Source organism: Mobula birostris, chromosome 6 (genome assembly GCF_030028105.1).
Source record: "Mobula birostris isolate sMobBir1 chromosome 6, sMobBir1.hap1, whole genome shotgun sequence".
In the NCBI taxonomy this organism is placed as follows: Eukaryota; Metazoa; Chordata; class Chondrichthyes; order Myliobatiformes; family Myliobatidae; genus Mobula; species Mobula birostris.
The window spans coordinates 6884250-6904443 of NC_092375.1; the positions used below are offsets into that span (position 1 = coordinate 6884250).

At 46.5% G+C, this 20194-nt stretch overlaps 1 protein-coding gene across 2 annotated transcripts in view; it reads right to left on the minus strand.

The window, feature by feature from the left end:
* robo1 (roundabout, axon guidance receptor, homolog 1 (Drosophila)) overlaps positions 1–20194 on the minus strand; it is a 368472-nt gene that overhangs the window by 42208 nt on the left and 306070 nt on the right. Inside the window, exons 17-21 of one of the 2 annotated variants that reach the window (XM_072259842.1) lie at positions 19366–19566; positions 7986–8028; positions 6781–6932; positions 4143–4478; positions 2430–2540 (exon numbers count right to left, since the gene is read on the minus strand). In XM_072259842.1, the coding sequence (XP_072115943.1) occupies positions 2430–2540; positions 4143–4478; positions 6781–6932; positions 7986–8028; positions 19366–19566 (843 nt within the window). The remainder of the gene's footprint in view (positions 1–2429; positions 2541–4142; positions 4479–6780; positions 6933–7985; positions 8029–19365; positions 19567–20194) is intronic. The other variant, XM_072259841.1, reaches the window with a different exon arrangement.

Sequence of the window (20194 nt, forward strand, 5' to 3'; positions counted from 1 at the left end):
GAACATCTCCTGGGTCCTTAATGATGAATGCTGCCTTTTTGAGGCATCGCTCATTGAAGATGTCCTGGATGCTGGGGAGGCTGGTGCCCATGATGTAGCTGACTGAATGTGCAATTTTCTGCAGCTTTTTCTGATCCTGTGTAGTGCACTCCCCCACCCCCAATACCAGACTGTGATATAGCCAGTTAGAATGCTCTCCACGGTATATCTGTAGAAATCTGTGTCTTTGGTGTCATACCAAATCTCAAACTCCTCATGAAATATAGCTGTTGTTGTGTCTTCTTTGTAACTGCATCAATATGTTGGGCGCAGCATAGTTCCTCAGAGATGTCAACGCCCACGAACTTGAAACCGCTCACCCTTTCCACTTCTGATCCGTTGATGAGGACCGGTGTGTGTTCTCTTGCCTTACTCTTTATGAAGTCCACAATCAGCTCTTTGGTCTTACTGACATTGAGTTCAAGATTGTCGCCGTGACACTGCTCAACTGAAGATGGAATAGCATTATGGCTGCTTTGAAGATTTGTACCAGACTGGATTCGAGGTGGCTGAGAGGTGATTGAAGATTTTCAACCTCTGAGCAGGATAAATAGATTAAATGTGGAGAGAAGTATGAACCATGAACAGAATTGGAATCGGTTTATTATTGTCAGATGTACTGAGGTTCTGTGAAAAAATTGTCTTGCATAATGTTCATACAGATTATATTAATGTAAAATATTAAATAGAGAACGTAACATAGCTGAGTTAGCAGCTTCGACTAGTTTCCTCTCTGCCATAAAGCGGTTTGGAACAGAGGAACCTGAATAGGTCATTCAGCCCATCGAGACTGCTCCAATGATTGGTCTGGCCATGGACTCAGCTCCTCCTTCCTGCCTTTTGGGGAGACAATCCCCTAATGGGGAGAAGCAGCAGAATGGGGTTGGGAGGGAAAATAAATCAGCCATGATCAAACTCAAAGCTCAAAGTTCAAAATAATTTATTACCAAATTACATATATGTCACCATACAGAATCCCGAGATTTCTTTTCACCTGGGCATACTCTAAATCCATGAACCATAACAGAATCAATGAAAGGCCGCACCCACCAGGTAGGACAAACAACTGACGTGGAAAAGTCAACAAATTGTTCAAATATAGAAGATAAAAGAAATACATCCAGGTACAAAATAGACCACAGAAAACTACACAAGGTATGAACTCACGTACACCCTGTACATCCCCCACTACAGATATCCCCAGTGCAGAGCAATTCAAGTGGTGTCCCGCACCACTCTGCAGGTAGATATCTGGCAATAACCACTCCCCAAGATGTCCAGGCAAAAACCTTCTCCTCCAGCCCCCTCTCTGCCAGTTCTCTCTCTCTCCTTCAGTCCCCCTCCCTCCCATCCAGTCCCCCCCCTCCCCTCCAACCTTTCCTCTATCCCCTCGAGCCCTTCTTCTCTCCCTTCCAACCCCTCCTCTCTCTCTCTCCAGCCACCCCCACCTTTTCTCACTCCTCCTGTAACCCCTTCTGTCTTCCAGCCCCTATCTCTCCTGCAGCACCCCCTCTCTCACCCCCACCAGACCCTCCGTTCTCCGTGGATTGTCACCTTGTCGCAGTGGTGAAACTTGTGTGGTCCTGGGATCCCAAGAGCAATGCTGTCCGGAGTTATGCTCCTGGTAGGGTCACCCATGGCGGTAAGGTCGAGGGTGAGGTCCCTGACAAAGAACAATCCAACCAAGACCTCAACGGTGGAACAGGCGGATGAAGTTACTTCGAACTCAACGGCTGTGAAGGCGGATGAAGGCTGCAACAAATCCATCAGCTCCAATCGTCGTGGCTTCCATGCCATTGGAATCAGTTGGTTGATTTGTGAAGTATCGTGTGCTTCTTGGAGTGCAACATCAAGTACATGTTAAACAAATACACGCACAGGCGCCTTCACTCTGTGAGCCACTTCAGAATGAAGACCATCATCCTTGACCTCGAGGGATAGCCACGACGACCAGACCCCCTCTCTCTCCATGCCAGGTGCCCCTTTCTCTCCTACAGCCACCCTCCCTCTCTCCTCCAGACCCCTCACTTTCCTCCAGCAGTCCCTCTCTCCCTGCCAGGCCAAACAGCCTAAGTCTGCCCCTAGGCCACACGGTCCAAATAATCACACACACAGGCAGGCCTCCAAACCCAGGAGAGGCTGCCTCCAGGCCTTCAGTCCTTAGCCCTGGACTCTCAGAGAAGCAGACATCAAACCCCCAACCTCCAGTCCCTGGTACGGACTCACAGGCTCTTAATGAGTTTTGCCCCTGTACCACATTCTCACTCAACAGTTATGAGCCTGCTTGCTGTTGATCAGGATCTCTCAAGTCTACAACTTTCCTCCTTCAAATCCGTCCAACAGCCCACGGCTTCTCCAGAGAATCTAGCTAAGGCCAGTTGGTTACTAACCAGATGTGTTACTGCCTCTGTCCGAACTGTTGTAGGACCCTCCTGTCCCATGGTCGCTCGACTGGTTGTAAGGGATTGTAGGAACACCGCTTGTCTCAACAAGTCGATAATCTGAAAGCAAACAGATCAGATCAGGGTGAACCCGGGAATGAAAGGGTTAACACACGAGGAGCATTTGAAGGCTTTGGGTCTGTATTTGCAGGAATTTAGAGAAATGGGGGGGGGAGGGGATCTCACTGAAACCTATCAAATATTGAAAGGCCTACACTGAGTAGAAGGGAGTGGACGTTTCCAATTGGGAGGATGTCCAGGACCAGAGGGCACAGCCTCAGAACAGAGGCACGTTTATTTGGAACAGAGATAAGGAGGAATTTCTTTAGCCAGAGGGTGCTGAAAGTGTGAAATTCATTGCCACAGACAGCTGTGCAGTCCAGATCATTGGGTATATTTGAAGTGGAGGTTGAAAGGTTCTAGGTTAGTAGGGGTGTCAAAGGCTACGGGGAGAAGGCAGGAGAATGAGGTTGGGAGGGATAACAGTTAAGATGGAATGGTGGAGCATGATTCAATGGTCTGAATGGCCTAATTATACTCCTATGTTTTGTGGTCAACTGAGGTCCCCCTCTACTTTGGCATCTGGTAGTTAGGAAAGGTTTTTGTTGTCCCAAAAGCATTAGCTGTCCCCAGGGCAGGGACAGCACAGGTTAAATACAGAGTGAAACTCCCTCTACACTGTCCCATCACACACTCCCAGGGCAGGGACAGCACAGGTTAAATACAGAGTGAAACTCCCTCTACACTGTCCCATCACACACTCCCAGGGCAGGGACAGTTAGATACAGAGTGAGGCTCCCTCTACACTGTCCCATCGCACACTCCCGGGGCAGGGACAGTTAGATACAGAGCGTGGCTCCCTCTACACTGTCCCATCACGCACTCCCGGAGCAGGGACAGTTAGATACTGAGCAAGGCTCCCTCTACACTGTCCCATCACGCACTCCCGGGGCAGGGACAGTTAGATACAGAGTGAGGCTCCCTCTACACTGTCCCATCGCACACTCCCGGGGCAGGGACAGTTAGACACAGAGTGAAGCTCCCTCCACACTGTCCCATCACACACTCCCAGAGCAGGGACAGTTAGATACAGAGTGAAGCCTCCTCTGCACTGTCCCATCACACGCTCCCAGGGCAGGGACAGTTAGATACAGAGTGAGGCTCCCTCTACACTGTCCCATCGCACACTCCCGGGGCAGGGACAGTTAGATACAGAGCGAGGCTCCCTCTACACTGTCCCATCACACACTCCCAGGCAGGGACAGTTAGATACAGAGTGAAGCTCCCTTCACACTGTCCCATCACACACTCCCAGGACAGGGACAGTTGGATACAGAGTGAAGCTCCCTCTACACTGTCCCATCACACACTCCCAGGACAGGGACAGTTGGATACAGAGTGAAGCTCCCTCTACACTGTCCCATCACACACTCCCAGGCAGGGACAGTTAGACACAGAGTGAATCTCCCTCTACACTGTCCCATCACACACTCCCAGGGCAGGGACAGTTGGATACAGAGTGAAGCTCCCTTCACACAAGGGGTTCACTACCAGGGGTCCCTGGATGCCTCAGTTAAGAGTAAGGCTCCATGGCGTAAAGTGGTTGGGAACCCCAACTGTACACTGTCTCTCCAATTCTGCTCCAATGTTTTATGATCTTACCCTTGTTGAGTTTGTTCTGTTCCATGATGTTGTACTGTAAGGGAGATATGTCCTGCTTGCTCTGGAGGGCTTGTTTCCAGTGCTTGTCATTCATGTCCATGCCACTGCTGTTCATGTTGTTCCCCAGGGTGGTCTGGATGAGTTGCGTGGTGGCGTACGGGGTGGGCTGTGCCGTCTGGTTCACGCACCGGCCCTCCTTCAGGTTGGGGCTGTTGAAGGTCTTCATTTCATTCATCTTATTGCTGAGGTCCATGTCACCATAAACTGCCGTCTCTGGGAGCATCAGGTTACTCTGCTTGTTATCCAGCTGGTTGTTGTAGTTGGCGATGCAGTCAGCTGGCCAGAGGGAGATGGAGGGGACCAGAGTGAGATTTAGAGAATCAGCATCAGAGTAATATCACTGGGAAATCTGTTGTTCTGCAGCAGCAGTACATTGCAATACATAATAATAAAAACTAGATAGATGTATTGAGTGCAGGAGTTGGGATGTTATGTTGAGGTTCCATAGGATATTGGTGAGGTCTAATCTGGAGTACTCTGTGCAGTTCTGGTCACCTACCTAAAGGAAAGATAGCAATAATTGAAAAATTACAGGGAATATTTACGAGCATGTTGTCAGTATTTGAAGACGTGAGTTATAGAGAAAGGTTGAATAAGTTAGAACTTTATTCCCTGGGGCGCAGGAGAATGAGGGGAGATTTGATAAAACAATGAGGAGCACAGATAACGTCAATATACAGGAGTAAGTAGTCGATCTCCACTGAGGTTGAATGAGACTAAATCTAAAGGTCATAGGTTAAGGGTGAAAGGTGAAAATGTTAAGGGGGAATTCTTCGCTCAGACAGTAGTGTGAGTATGGAATGAGCTGCCAGCAGAAGTGGTGGATGCAGGTTTCAACTCAACATTTTACAGAAGTTTTGATAGGTACAAGGACAGAAGGGGTGGGAGGGCTTTAAACCGGGCAGGTAGATGGGACAGGATAGAATAATACATGGTATGGACTAGATGAGCCAAAAGGCCTCTTTCTGTGCTATAGTGTTCTGTGTGTCGATGGGTCTGTACTGTACTGTACTGTGGTGTTCTGTGTGTCGATGGGTCTGTACTGTACTGTACTGTGGTGTTCTGTGTGTCGATGGGTCTGTACTGTACTGTGGTGTTCTGTGTGTTGATGGGTCTGTACTGTACTGTGGTGTTCTGTGTGTCGATGGGTCCGTACTGTACTGTGGTGTTCTGTGTGTCGATGGGTCTGTACTGTACTGTGGTGTTCTGTGTGTTGAGGTGTTCTGTGTGTCGAGGTGTTCTGTGTGTCGAGGTGTCTGTACTGTACTGTGGTGTTCTGTGTGTTGATGGGTCTGTACTGTACTGTGGTGTTCTGTGTGTCGATGGGTCTGTACTGTACTGTGGTGTTCTGTGTGTCAATGGGTCTGTACTGTACGGTGGTGTTCTGTCTGTCGGTGGGTCTGTACTGTACTGTGGTGTTCTGTGACTCTCAGGGCCCATATTCTGCTGTACTGTCCAATATTGCACGAACTGAACAAGTCATTTCTTTGTTTCGAGATATTACACCGAGCAGGCCCTTATGGCCCTTTGAGCCACCCTACCCAGCAAACACCGTCAAACCCAATTGTACCCGAACCTAATCACAGGGCATTTTACAATGACCAATTAACTTCTCCAGTCTGTCCTTATATCTACGGTGGGAAGTGAACAGTCGACAGTTTGGGCTGTGACCCCTCATCAGTACTGGGAGGAGTGGAGGGAAACAGCCTGAAAGGAAGGCTGGTGGAAGAACACGAATATCTTCTGCTCCCTCTCCAATGCAATCACATCTTTCTGACAGAGTGCCAAGCAGAACTGCACACAGCACTCCAGCTGTAGCTCTGCTTCCAGACATGTATTGACCAAGTCAAGATCATAAGACCGAGACACAGGAGCAGAATTGCGACCATTCAGACTATCGAACCTACTCTGCATTTCATCAATTCCTTCTCAACTCCATTCTCCTGTCTTCTCCCCATAACCTTTCACACCTTGTCTCATCAGTAACCTATCAACTTCTGCCTTAACTGCACAGTGACCTGACCTCCTCAGCCCCCTTTCAGCATTCGATAGGTTTCAATGAGATCCACCAGTGTTATTAGTGGGATTGGTTTAAAGATGCCCTAAAACACAGCATACCATGAAATTTCCCAACTCATTCCCATGGCATCCCATGAGTCTCACCTCCTGCAGAGGCTATGACTCTTCAAAGGCCTAAACCGAGTGGATGTGGAAAGATGTTTCCGATAGCAGATGAGTCTCAGACCGGAGGGCACAGCCTCAGAGGAACCTCTTTCACCACGGGGTGGAATTCATTGCCACAGGCAGCTGTGGAGACCAAGTCATTGAGTATTTTTAAAGCAGAGCTTGTTAGGTTCTTGATTAGTCAGGGTGTCAAAGGTTACAAGGAGAAGGCAGGAGAATGGGTTTAAGGGGATAATAAATCGGCCATGATGGAATGGCGGATCAGACTCAATATGCCTAATGGCCTAATTCTGCTCCTATGCCTTATGGTCATTGAGAAAGCTGGAAGAGGGGCCACCACGTGCATTAAATTCCTGCTCATTAGCCAAGAGCACGGGCACTGAGAGAACCACACCTGGCCGGCTGTAGGTGGTAAGGTTGCTGTCGCTGTTGCCGTGTGTGGAGGTACAGCAGTTGATGCTACAGTCATTGTGTTCGGTTCCTGTGTTGGGCCACGTGTCTGCCAACCACGGCTGGTTCGAATCTCCAATGTTTAGCAAACCTGGTCTGGTGCAGAGCACAAACAAAATGAGACATAGTTTAACAGAAGTATTAGAGATCAATGTGTTTAAGTGCTTTGGTCTTGGTCAGTGAGTCTGACACAACACACACAAAATCCTGGGGGCACAGAGCACATCATGCAGCATCAATGGAGAGGAATAAATAGCCTGTGTTTTGGACTGATACTCTTCATCAGGACAGGAAAGGAAGGGGGAAGAACCCAGAGTGCGAAGATGGGGGTAAGGGGGGAGAAGTACAAAATGGCAGGTGATGTGAGAGGGAAGGTGGGTGAAGGTGATGGGGGAGATGAGAGAAGCCGGGAGAAATTAGGTGGAAGAGGTAAAGGGCTGGAGCAGATGAAATCTGATTGGAGAGGACAGTGGACTAGAGGAAGTGGAGAGAGAAGATGGGTAGGTCATGAGGAAGAGAGACCAATATTCTGGGCCAATATCCTTCATCAGGACTGGAAAGGAAGCAGGCAGAATCTCGAATAAGAAGGTGTGGAAGGTTGAGAGATGACTTGATAGATGTGTACAAAATGATAAGAAGCACAGATCAAAAGTACAGCTGAAAATCTTTTTCCCAGGGCAGGAATGGCTAATACAAAGGAGCATAATTTTAAGGTGATCGGTAGAAAGTATAGGGCAGGGTGTCAGAGGTAAGTTTTTACCGCAGAGAATTTTAAGTGCTTGGAATGTACTGCCAAGGATGATGATTGAGACAAAAACATTATGGACATATAAGAAAACCTTAGAATGGGCAGGGATGAGGGAAGGAGGGGTTAGATTGATCTTTGACCAGGTCAAAAAGGTCAGCACAACATTGTGGGCTGAAGGGCCTGTGTTGTGCTGTAATGTTCTGTGTACATTTGTCAAATGTGCAATTTAATTATACGATGGGAACTCGTTTGTATGTGTGGGTGTCCGCAAGTCACACATTCTCAGCCTGGGGCAGCTGAGAACCCCCCAGTTGAGTGAAACCTGAAGCTCTGACCAAGGCGTACTGGGCACTAATAGTCTCATCCCCCGCCATGATCCTCCTTCCCAGACAGCTGCTTACCTCGCTCCGCTGCTCACGGTCTCTCCCCCTCTCTGATAAGCCACTGCAATTAAACACAAATATTTCTTGTTACATATCACCCAGCAGGCCACTCGACACATAGACGCAAATTCCCTATCCCTCAAACTCCCAGTCGTTCCTCCCCCATGATATTTCCCTCGCAATAGCTTTCAGGAAATTTATGCCCCCCTACCATTCCCTTACCTTGTCATGGTGGGGACAGTTTACTAATTCTCCCAAATACTTCCCACATGGTCCAAGCCGATTCTGGGGACAAGCAGTCTTATTCCTTATCAGCAACCTCTCTGGGGTAGTCATATGGAACTATATGCATTGCCGGTGATCAGCACCTGACGTCCTAAAGCCTATTTGCCATCTACAAGGCACGTCGGAACGTGGAAGAGTTTAGCTCAGTACAGGACCTACGGGCCAAGATGTTGTGCCGAACTTGTAACTCCTCTAAGTTCAATCTAACCCTTCCCTCACGAATTTTTTGTCATCCATGTGTCTATCTAAGTCAAATGTCTGGCACAATTACCACCCCTGCAGGGCGTTCCATACACCCACCACTCTCTGTGTAAAGTCACCTCTCATCCTCCTTCATTCCAAAGTGAGAAGCCTTTGCTCTCTCAACCTTTCCTCATTAAGACCTGCTCTCTAATCCAGGCATCCTCCTATAATGTGACCAGAACAGAACTGCACACTTGTTGCTAAGTGTCTTCCAGTGCAAAACTACTCTCACAGAGCACAGATGGAACGTTGATCATTGAACGTAGAACAGTACAGTATGTGCACAACTCCGAGCCTGTACATTTTTGGAATGTGTGAGGAAACTGGAGCAGCTGGAAGAAGCCCATGCAGTTATGAAGAGAATGCATAAACTCTTTACGGAGAGTGGTGGGGACTGAGTCCCAGTTGTGATCATCGGTGCTGAAAATCATTATAGAACATAGAACATTACAGCACAGGCCCTTTGGCCCATGATATTGAGCCGATCTTTTAACTCCTTCGAGATTAACCTAACCTTTCCTTCCTATGTAGCTCTCCATTTTTCTATCAGTCCAAGAGTTTTATGGAATTTAACCACCCGACTAATGAAGGTTAAACGCCTTCTTAACCACCCTATCAACTTGCACGGCAATTTTGAGGGATCTACAGACTTAGACCCAGGTTCCCTCCATTTCTCTGCTAATAATCCTGCCATTAACCTTGCACTCTGAACTGAAAGTTCAATCTTTCAGAATGAATCACTTCACACTTTTCTCAGTTGAACTCCATCTGCCACTTCTCTGCCCAGCTCCGCATCCTCAATGTCCCTTTGTAACCTGTGTTGTCCACTACATTATCCACAATACCACCAACCTAACTAATCTGCAAACTTACTAACCTGCTCTTGGTAAAGGGGTGTGGGGGATGTCAGAGGTAGGTCTTTTACACAGAGGGTGGAATGATCTGCCAAGGATGGTGGATGAGTCAGATATATTAGGGGGATATAAGAGACTTTTAGGTAGGCAAACTGATGAATGAAAAATGTGGTAGGGAAGAGTTAGGTTGATCTTAGGATAAAAGAATAATCCAAAGGTTAGATAGAGTAGGGTAAAATGTTGGCACATCATTGACCATAGGACCTGTACTGTGAGACACTGTTCTATGTTTTTCCTACAGTGAAAGGCCTCGGATCAATGTCCTCTTGCTGTCTGTTTTTTTTTATTTCAGGTTTTCAGCATCTGCACTATTTAGCTCCTTGTTACAACACTGTAATTAATGCCCCTTCCTCGCTCAGCTTTGGCCTCAAAAAAGCGGCATCCATCATTAAGGGCCACCATCACCCAGGACATGCCCACTTCTCATTGCCACCAACAAGGACGAGATACAGGAGACTGAAGACACACACTCAATGTTTCAGGAACAGCTTCTTCCCCTTCACCATCAGATTTGTGAATGGCCAATGAACTCATGAACACTATCTCAATGTTTTTTTCCTCCCTTTTTGCACTGCTACTTTTGTTTAATTTTCTTTTTTTATATATACAGTACTTATTATAATTGATAGCTTTTATTACTATGTATTGCAGTGCTACAGAACAACAAATTTCAAATCAAATACCAGTGACAATAGGCCTGATTTTGATTCTAAAATGCCCACATTCTTGTTATCCAGTCACCCCTGGTCTCCATCTCCTTGCATCTCCACACTCCTTGTCCCTCACAACATCTATTATGCCCTGTATCTCTTTGCTACCTCTGAAATAAAGTCCATTGCTGCGAAACTTTACTCCATTTCTCTAAGGACACGTTTCTCTCTCAGGCGAGAACATGTTGCTTCATGTCAGATATCAAACATATTTTCTTTTGCTTTCTGATGTATCCTCAATAAATTACTCATTAGGCTAAAACAGTAACATTTCTCTCAAAATCCCTTCAATGCATCAAATAACACAAGACCTTTACTATTTACAGACATAGCACAGAACAGGTTCTTCCTGGCTGGACAAACCACGCCACCCAACACCTCACCTATTTAACACTAACATTTACAATGAGCAATTAATACATTAACTGTTACGTCTTTGGACTGTGGAAGGAAACCCACATGGTTCATGGGGAGAATGTAGAAACTGCTTACAGACGATGCCAGATGTGAACTCCAAACTCTTGTCACCTTGAGCTCTAATCTCATTGCGTTGTTGTGTTACCATGGTGCCCGGTATCCAATGATCACCATCACAGAAGAACAGCAGAGACAGGGGCAGAGCACACTGAAACAGTAGCAATGCAGTGGACAAATGCAAAGGTTCGAACTGCAGTTCTTTTGGAAAATTGGGATGGAGAAAATGTCCTTCTTCTGTGCTGCCTGATTCCAATAGCAGGCTATTCAGTCCCTGAGTGTCCTTCAAAAACACAGAGCTGGAGAAACACCAAAATTCCAAGTGCTTTGGTACGTCACCAAAGACTGGCAAATATCTACAGATGTACCATGGAGGGCATTCTGACTGGTTTCATTGCCATCTGGTATGGAGGGGTCAATGCACAGGATTGGAACAAGCTGCATTGTTGTAAACGCAGCCTGATCCATCATGGGCACTGGTCTCCCCAGCATAGAAACATAGAAACATAGAAAATAGGTGCAGGAGTAGGCCATTTGGCCCTTCGAGCCTGCACCGCCATTTATTATGATCGTGGCTGATCATCCAACTCAGAACCCTGTACCAGCCTTCCCTCCATACCCCCTGACCCCCGTAGCCACAAGGGCCTCCCTCTTAAATATAGCCAATGAACTGGCCTCAACTGTTTCCTGTGGCAGAGAATTCCACAGATTCACCACTCTCTGTGTGAAGAAGTTTTTCCTAATCTCAGTCCTAAAAGGCTTCCCCTCTATCCTCAAACTGTGGCCCCTCGTTCTGGACTTCCCCAACATCGGGAACAATCTTCCTGCATCTAGCCTGTCCAATCCCTTTAGGATCTTATACGTTTCAATCAGATCCCCCCTCAATCTTCTAAATTCCAACGAGTACAAGCCCAAGCTTGAAGCATCTAGGGCATTTTCAAAAGGCGATGCTTCAAGAAGGTGGCAATCATTATTAAAGACCTCCACCACCCAGGGCATGCCATTTTCCCATTACTACCCTCAGGGAGGAGGCACAGGAGTCTGAGGACACACACTCAGCGTTACAGGTACAGCTTCTTCCCCTCCCCTCCACCATCAGATTTCTGAATGGTCTATGAACCCATGTACTTTTTTTTTCTCTTTTGGCATGACCTATTTATTTATTATTGTAACTTGTAGTATATTTTATGTATTAGAATATACTGCTGTCACAAACAACATATTTCACGATATACTGTATGCCAATAATGATAAACTTAATTCTGATCTATTTGACCAAGCTCGCATGATGGAAGTAAAGGTTCAGAGTCAACTAAGACCCACCAATATTTCTGATGCATCATCACCGTGCTTTGGGTAACTGGAGCAAGGGTGTGACTATGAGACTGATCTTGCTCAAAAGCATGGGGTGCGTCCTCAGACTCAGGGGGTGGGGGCCGGAGGGGAAGTCACAAACACCATAGTGCATGCAGGAAGGAAGCACACGGGGATATTTACCTGTTGGTGTAAAGGTGAAAGAAGGGACTGAAAGAAAGAAGCAAAAGAGAGGTTATCAGACAGCAGAGAGCAAGGAGAACAGACCCACAAATCGCTGGCTGTAAGATCAGTTACCGAAGCAACCCTGTCAGCTTTGTCCATGTCTCCTTGAGAGTAAACTTATTCACCCTGAGTTCAAAGTAAATTTATTATCAAAGTACATGTATGTCACCATATACAACCCTGAGGTTCATTTTCCTGTCGGCATTCACAGTAAGTTAAAAAGAAACACAATAGAATCAATGAAAGACCACAACCAGCATGATAGACAAACACCCAAAGTACATAGGACAACAAACTGTGCAAATACAAAGAGAAAGAGAAAAATAAAATAAAATAATTTATTATTTGTACTTTATTTTTCTCTTTCCCTTGAATAATATCAAGAACATGAGATGAAGAGTCCTTGAATATTAGTCCATTGATTAGTCCACTCCAGCTACCTCCCTCCTCACCCTTCTCCCAATGAAGCCACAATTGTTCTGCAATAATTTCAAACATCCAAGGTTCCACTGACTTGCTTTACTTTGCCCCATGCCCCTTTCATGAACTAATGGCTTGTGGCCCAGTACATGGACGATACGAAGATAGGTAGAGGGGCAGGTAAGGTCGAGGAAGCAGGGAGTCTGCAGAAGAACTTGGACAGATGTAGGAAGTCTATGTTCGTGCATGTTGGTAGAAGGAAGAGAGATGCTGCCTGGACTAGAGGGCATGACTTACAAAGATAAGTTGAGTGGGCTAGGGTTTTCTCTTTGGAGGGAAGGAGGATGACAAGTGACATGATAGAGGTGTACAATATAATAAGAGGCATAGAGAGAGCGGACAGCTAGACACTTTTTCCCAAGAATGGAAATGGCTAACATAAGGGGGCCGTAATTTTGAGGTGATTGGTGGAAAGTATCGGGGGAATACAATTGGTAAGTTTTTTACACAGAGAGTTGTGGGTGCATGGAATACCCTTCCAAGGGTGGTGGTACAGGCAGAAACATTAAGGCATTTAAGAGACTCTTAAGAGAGGTACACGGACGCTAGGAAAATGGAGGACTGTGTGGGTGGGAATGATTAGATTGATCTTAGAGTAGGTTAAAAGGTCAGCACAACATTGTGGGCCAAAGGGCCTGTACTGTGCAGTGATGTTCTATGTTTTACATTTGTGATCTGGAAGGATATGTGCCAAATACAGGGAAATGGGACCAGCTCAGCAAGGCACCTATGTTAGCATGGACAAGATGGGTAGAAGGGCTTACTCCTACAGTAAACCTTCATAAAATCTGAGGTGGTTGAGTGGTGTCGCAACAACAACCTTGCACCTAACGTCAATAAGACCAAGGAATTGTTTGTGGACTTTCGGAAAGGGGAGTTGAGGGAACACACACCAGCCCTTGTTGAGGGATCAGCTGTGGAAAGGGTGAGCAGTTTCAAGTTCCTGGGGGTCAACATCTCTGAGGATCTATCCTGGGTCTAACATTTTCAAGGAATTACATAGAAGGCACGTCAGCGGCTGTACTTCATTAAGTGTTTCAGGAGATTTAGTATGTCACCAACCACCCCAGCAAATTTCTGCAGATGCACAATGGAGAGCATTCAGAGTGGTTGCATCACCATTTGATATGGAGGAGCCAATGCACAGGACCGGAAAATTCTACAGAGGATTGTAAACCCTGCCAGCTCCATCATGGGCACTAGCCTTCCCCAGAATCCAGGACACCTTCAAAATGCAATGCCTCAAAAAGCTGACATCCAACATTACCGATCTCCATCACCCAGGATGTGCCCTCTTCTCACTGCCGCCATCATGGAGGAGGCACAGGAGCCTGAGAACACTCTCCGCTTTTCAGCAACATTTCTTCCTCTCTGCCATTAGATTGATTTTGATTCTGTATCATAAAGAGAGCTACAGGGTAATTCAAGGACAGAAGTACAAAGCCCTATGCAAATGGCCAGTAAAACAAACCTTCCTGTGAAAACCTACACCTATCCATTTGACCCATTTACATGGATGGGAGGGGTATAGGGGTCTATGGTCTGAGGCTGGGAGGAGTCAATGTACCATGTGTTTATGGAGCGTGAGAGGTTGCAGCCCCTAATTGAATATCTGATGGGGCTACCCTTCAGCTCTGTGCTGCTGTGCCCGGGTGTCCTTGGAGAAGGAGCATGTGGTCCCAATGAGTACAGTGAGGGAGATCTGAGAACGGTGCCCCCTCCCAGGGAATTGGGTGCTTTATAGATGATTGTAACCATATTTTAATTTGAAATGGTATATACTTTTGTAAATTCCTGATCATCGTGTGTATTAGTGGCTGAAAAAGCTTCTGTCGTTTTATACAAATAAATGGTCCAGGTGTGGGTCAGTGGGACTAGGTAGCATAGCAGTTTGGCATGGACTAGATAGGCCGAAGGGTCTGTTTCTGTGCTGTAGTACTCTGTGACTATTCCCCATGCCCCATACCAGCTGTTTAATGCCACAGTGTGATTCTAACCCAACCCTGCCACACCATTGACAGTGGCTCAGTCTCCCGAGCACCCTGGCCTTTCTCTGTTGTCTCCCATGGCCAGGAGCCCAGTTTGATTCTCCAACTGAGCTGAGAGGCCGCAGACCTCATTAACCAGCTCCCTTTGTTAGCCGTCCTCCAAGCCTCCTCTCAGAGCATGACAGCGTATTTATCAAAAGAAACAACAAAACAGTAACCATAGTTACACGATTTCCAGGAGGACAGGGAAAGCAGAACGCACTAAAGAATTCTAAACCATGGTGGGGGTTGGAGGCGAGAGACAAAGAGATTGCCCTGCACAGGTAAGAGTGGGAAACAATTAACAATGTATCTGCAAATAGAGAGACTGGAGCAGTCAGCTCCAGGGAATGGAAAAGCCACAAAGAGTGGTGAATATAGCCCAGTCCATCACTGCAAAAAAACCCTCTCCACCAATGAGCATATCTGGAAGGAGCACTGTTGCAAGAAAGTAGCATCCATTATTAAGAAACCCCACCATCTTGGCAACGCTCTCTTCTTGCTGCTGCCATCAGGAAGGAGGTACAGGAGCCTCAGGTTCCACACCAGCAGGTTCAGGAACAGTTATTACCCCTTAAACATCAGGCTTCTGAACCAGCATGGATAATTACACACACATCAACACTGAACTGATTCCACAATCTACAGACTCACTTTCCAGGACTCTGCAATTCACATTTTCAATATTATTTACAACTCTACAATTCTTCAATCATCTTCTCAATATTATTTATTACTTATTTACTTTTTTTTGTATAGAACGTAGAACATAGAATAGTACAGCGCAGTACAGGCCCTTCGGCCCACAATGTTGTGCTGACCCTCAAACCCTGCCTCCCATATAAGCCCCCACCTTAAATTCCTCCATATACCTGTCTAGTAGTCTCTTAAACTTCACTAGTGTATCTGCCTCCACCACTGACTCAGGCAGTGCATTCCACGCACCAACCACTCTCTGAGTAAAAAACCTTCCTCTAATATCCCCCTTGAACTTCCCACCCTTACCTCAAAACCATGTCCTCTTGTATTGAGCAGTAGTGCCCTGGGGAAGAGGCACTGGCTATCCACTCTATCTATTCCTCTTAATATCTTGTACACCTCTATCATGTCTCCTCTCATCCTCCTTCTCTCCAAAGAGTAAAGCCCTAGCTCCCTTAATCTCTGATCATATTTCCACAGTTTGTCTTCTTTTGCATATTGGCTGTTTGTCAGTCTTTGTATGTAGTTTTTCAATGATTCTATTGTGTTTCTTTGTATTTACTGTAAATGCTTGCAAGAAAATGAATCTCAGGGTAGTATACAGTAATGTATATGTACTTTGAACATTGCGGACCAGCAGTGTGAGGCTCCTGATCTCAGGTGACACTGAGCAGAGTGAGAGGAGGTAAAGGTTCACAGGAAAGCAGGACAAATCTCCACTGGCTGGCCTGCACTCCAACCGGGCCTAGGCAGGTCACTCACTCAGGTGTGGCTCCAGTTACACAAATGAAGAGCCTTGATTATTCTGGCTATTTTATCGAGGCAGTGATAAGCTGCTTACCATTGGGAACCGCTTCCTTCTTCCTTCGTGTTCAAATCTATCCTAACCTATGTCTATAAGACAGCATCCATCATTAAGGATCTTCACCACCCAGGTCACGCCCCCTTCTCATTGCTACCATCAGGTAGGAGGTACAAGAGCCTGAAGACCCACACTCACTGTTTTAGGAGCAGCTTCTTTCTCTCCACCATCAGATTTCTGAATGGACATTGAACCCATGAACACCACCTCAGTATTTATTGTCCTTTTGCATTACTTTTTAAAAATTATTTCTTATAACATATAGTAATTTTAGTCTTTCACACTTTACCACAAAACAACAGAATACACAACATACAGCAGTATGTCTGTGATAATAAACCTGATTCTGATCCCCTCTCAGCCTCTTTTACTCCAAACAAGATGTTAGAGGAACCCAACAGGTCAGCCAGCTTCTGTGGAGAGAATTAGACAGTCGAGGTTCTCGGGGAGGCAGGCAGCATAAAGGGGTGGAAGGAGGACATGGAGCAAGATTTTCCACTCTAGGTCTCCTTAAATGAGAGGTTTAGATAGAGTGAAATGGAATAATTCAATTATTTTTTCCCACAGCTGGAAACAACAACTGGATGCCAAAGGGTTAAGTTTAGATACAGAAGATAGAATTGAAACTTAAGGACAACTTTCGATTCACAAAGAGAAATCAATATGTGGAATGGGCTGCCAGAGGAAATGATTCAGGCAGGTACACTAACAAACTTTTTTTTATAGGTCACAAGCCAACTGCCACCAAATGAGGTGATCTGGGTTGGGACTTTGCTGGCATGGACCAGTTGGGCCAAAGCGGCTGTTTCCATGGTGTATTACTCTGATCATCAATGGGGCTCAGAGGGATAATAAATCAAACATGATGGCATGGCAGGAAGACCTGATGGGCTGAATGGCCGAATTCTGATCCTTTGTCTTATGTCCTTGTGTCTATGAGTCAGGGGGTGGAGCGCAAACAGAAGGAACTGAAGCTCGTACTGTGCACAGCATTGTCCCAATCCTCATGGGGAATTGCAGAGTGTGGTTCTTGATCCCATCTCCGTACACCACCTCAGGGGGTGCAAGGAACGTCGTCCAATAGGAGGTTACAATTACACATACATACAATCAGTCACATGCATATGGACATTTCGAGGCAATCACACACACGGAGACTCAGAGAAAAACATGCACATGGGCGTGTGCACACAGACAGACAGACACACACACACACACACACACACAAACACAAAGACACTCTCTAAGACAGGGGTCCCCAACCTTTTTTGCACTGCGGACCGGTTTAATATTGACAATATTCTTGCAGACCAGCCGACCGGGGGTGGTGGGGGGGGGGTGTTGGTGTTCAAGTAGGGTTAAACTCACCTCAACATGTCTTTTACAGTTAGTTTGTCAACTTTCTCACTCCCAAATAAGGGACAAAAGTAGCAGTCAAATCCCAGAACACTTTACCCTAGGAAAGCCTACCATAACCATGAAGCCATGCGCGGGCACCTGTGTGCGCATGCGTGCCGATTTTTTTCCTCACAAATTGGTTTTGCCTTCATCTTCCTGTCTACACTGTACATACATTACTTCTACTTTATATAGGCTGTGTATTTATCATATCATCTTGCTTTTACTATATGTTAGTGTTATTTATTTTCGGTTTTATGTGTTATTTGGTATGATTTGGCAGGTTATTTTTTGGGTCTGGGAATGCTCAAAAAATTTTCCCATATAAATTAATGGTAATTGCTTCTTCGCTTTACGCCATTTTGGCACGAAAGGTTTCATAGGAACGCTCTACCTTAGCAGGGGAAATACAGGACAAACCAATTTAGCCCAATATACGGGATGTCCCGGCAAATACAGGACAGTTGGCAACCCTATGTTCAAGTTCAACAGTGCGTGACAGGGAATGAGGAAAGGTGCAGCTGACTCATATCGTTTCCTTGCGGCCCGGTAGCGCATGCTTTGCGGCCCGGTGGTTGGGGACCGCTGGTCTAAAATGCACACTCATCAACACACACTTTCTTTCTTTCTCTCCCAGACATGCATACTCTCTTTCTCCCACAGTCTCTACAACACTCACACACAGACACACACACACTCACTCACCAGAGGCTGTGCACTTGCTGTGGCCTCAGTGTGTTATTGTCAAGACCTTTAGCCAAGGAGGCTCCTAAAGCACCACCCAAAACCTGAGACCTCCAGTGGGACAATGGGAACACCATCAGCAGGTCCCACTGGGAGTTGCACACCATTCTGACTTAGGATTATGTTTCACTGTCACTCTGCCTAGATGCAGGACTTCACACCTTGACATGAGTGTGCGGCACCATCACTAAAGGTCTGCAGTGGATTAGTTCAGAATAAAATTCCCCAACCACAGTCTCATCACACAAAGCAAGCATGACAAGGGTTAGATACAGAGTGAAGCTCCCTCTACACTGTCCCATCACACACTCCCAGGGCAGGGACAGTTAGATACAGAGTGAAGCTCCCTCTACACTGTCCCATCACACACTCCCAGGACAGGGACAGTTAGATACAGAGTGAATCTCCCTCTACACTGTCCCATCACACACTCCCAGAGTAGGGACAGTTAGATACAGAGTGATGCTCCCTCTACACTGTCCCATCACACACTCCCAGGGCAGGGACAGTTAGATACAGAGTGAATCTCCCTCGACACTGTCCCATCACACACTCCCAGGGCAGGGACAGTTAGATACAGAGTGAAGCTCCCTCTACACTGTCCCATCACACACTCCCAGGGCAGGGACAGTTAGATACAGAGTGAATCTCCCTCTACACTGTCCCATCACACACTCCCAGGGCAGGGACAGTTAGATACAGAGTGAAGCTCCCTCTACACTGTCCCATCACACACTCCCAGGGCAGAGACAGTTAGATACAGAATGATGCTCCCTCTACACTGTCCCATCACACACTCCCAGGGCAGGGACAGTTAGACACAGAGTGAAGCTCCCTCCACACTGTCCCATCACACACTCCCAGGGCAGGGACAGTTAGATACAGAGTGAAGCTCCCTCTACACTGTCCCATCACACACTCCCAGGGCAGAGACAGTTAGATACAGAGTGATGCTCCCTCTACACTGTCCCATCACACACTCCCAGGGAGGGACAGATAGATGAGAAGATGGGAACACAACACCTTTCCTCATACCAGCGTAGCTGGTGGTTAGACCGGACCGCTTCTTCCTGTGTCGATAAAGCCAGATGCTGAAGACCATCAGGATAATCCAGCAGGCTGCGCCGATCCCTGCAATGAAGGCCGGCTGCTTTACTACATCCGAGATCTGCTGTGCCAGGCTGACCTGCCCCTCGTGCTCCGGAGTCAGCCTCCCCGAGGAATCTGCAGAGAGAAGGAATCACCGGTGAGTGGCTTGGAAGCCTCAAGAAGATCAGGCACTCTCTACACCTGGTCATCTAGCCCACTGCAGTTGCTGACAATCCACACCAGACTTGCAGAGTCCTCTGCCCACATCCCGATGGGATGTCTCTCGGATCCCACATCGACCTGTCTGACCTCAGCTCTACCCACTGCTGGTGTGAGGCTTGATATAAACCCTAAGGCCATCAGCTATACTCTGCCTAACACCCAATGGTATGAGACTGAATTTTTGAATTTCAAATAATTTTGATTTATTTATAGTAAATGCTCTTTAACCCCTAATTTGTCTTTTTCATATATACACATATATAATTATTTATATAAATATGACTTTGATTTATTTATAATAAATGCTCTTTAACCCCTAACTTTCTTTTTTATATATATATAATTTAGGGCGGCATGGTAGCACAGAGCTTTATGGTACAGACGACACGGGTTCAATTCCCACCGCTGCCTGTAAGGACTTTGTACGTTCTCCTCATGATCATGTGGGTTTCCACCAGGTGCCCTGGTTTTCTCCTACAGTCCAAAGACGTACTGGTTTGTAGGTTAACTGGTCATTGAAAATTGTCCCGTGATTAGGCGA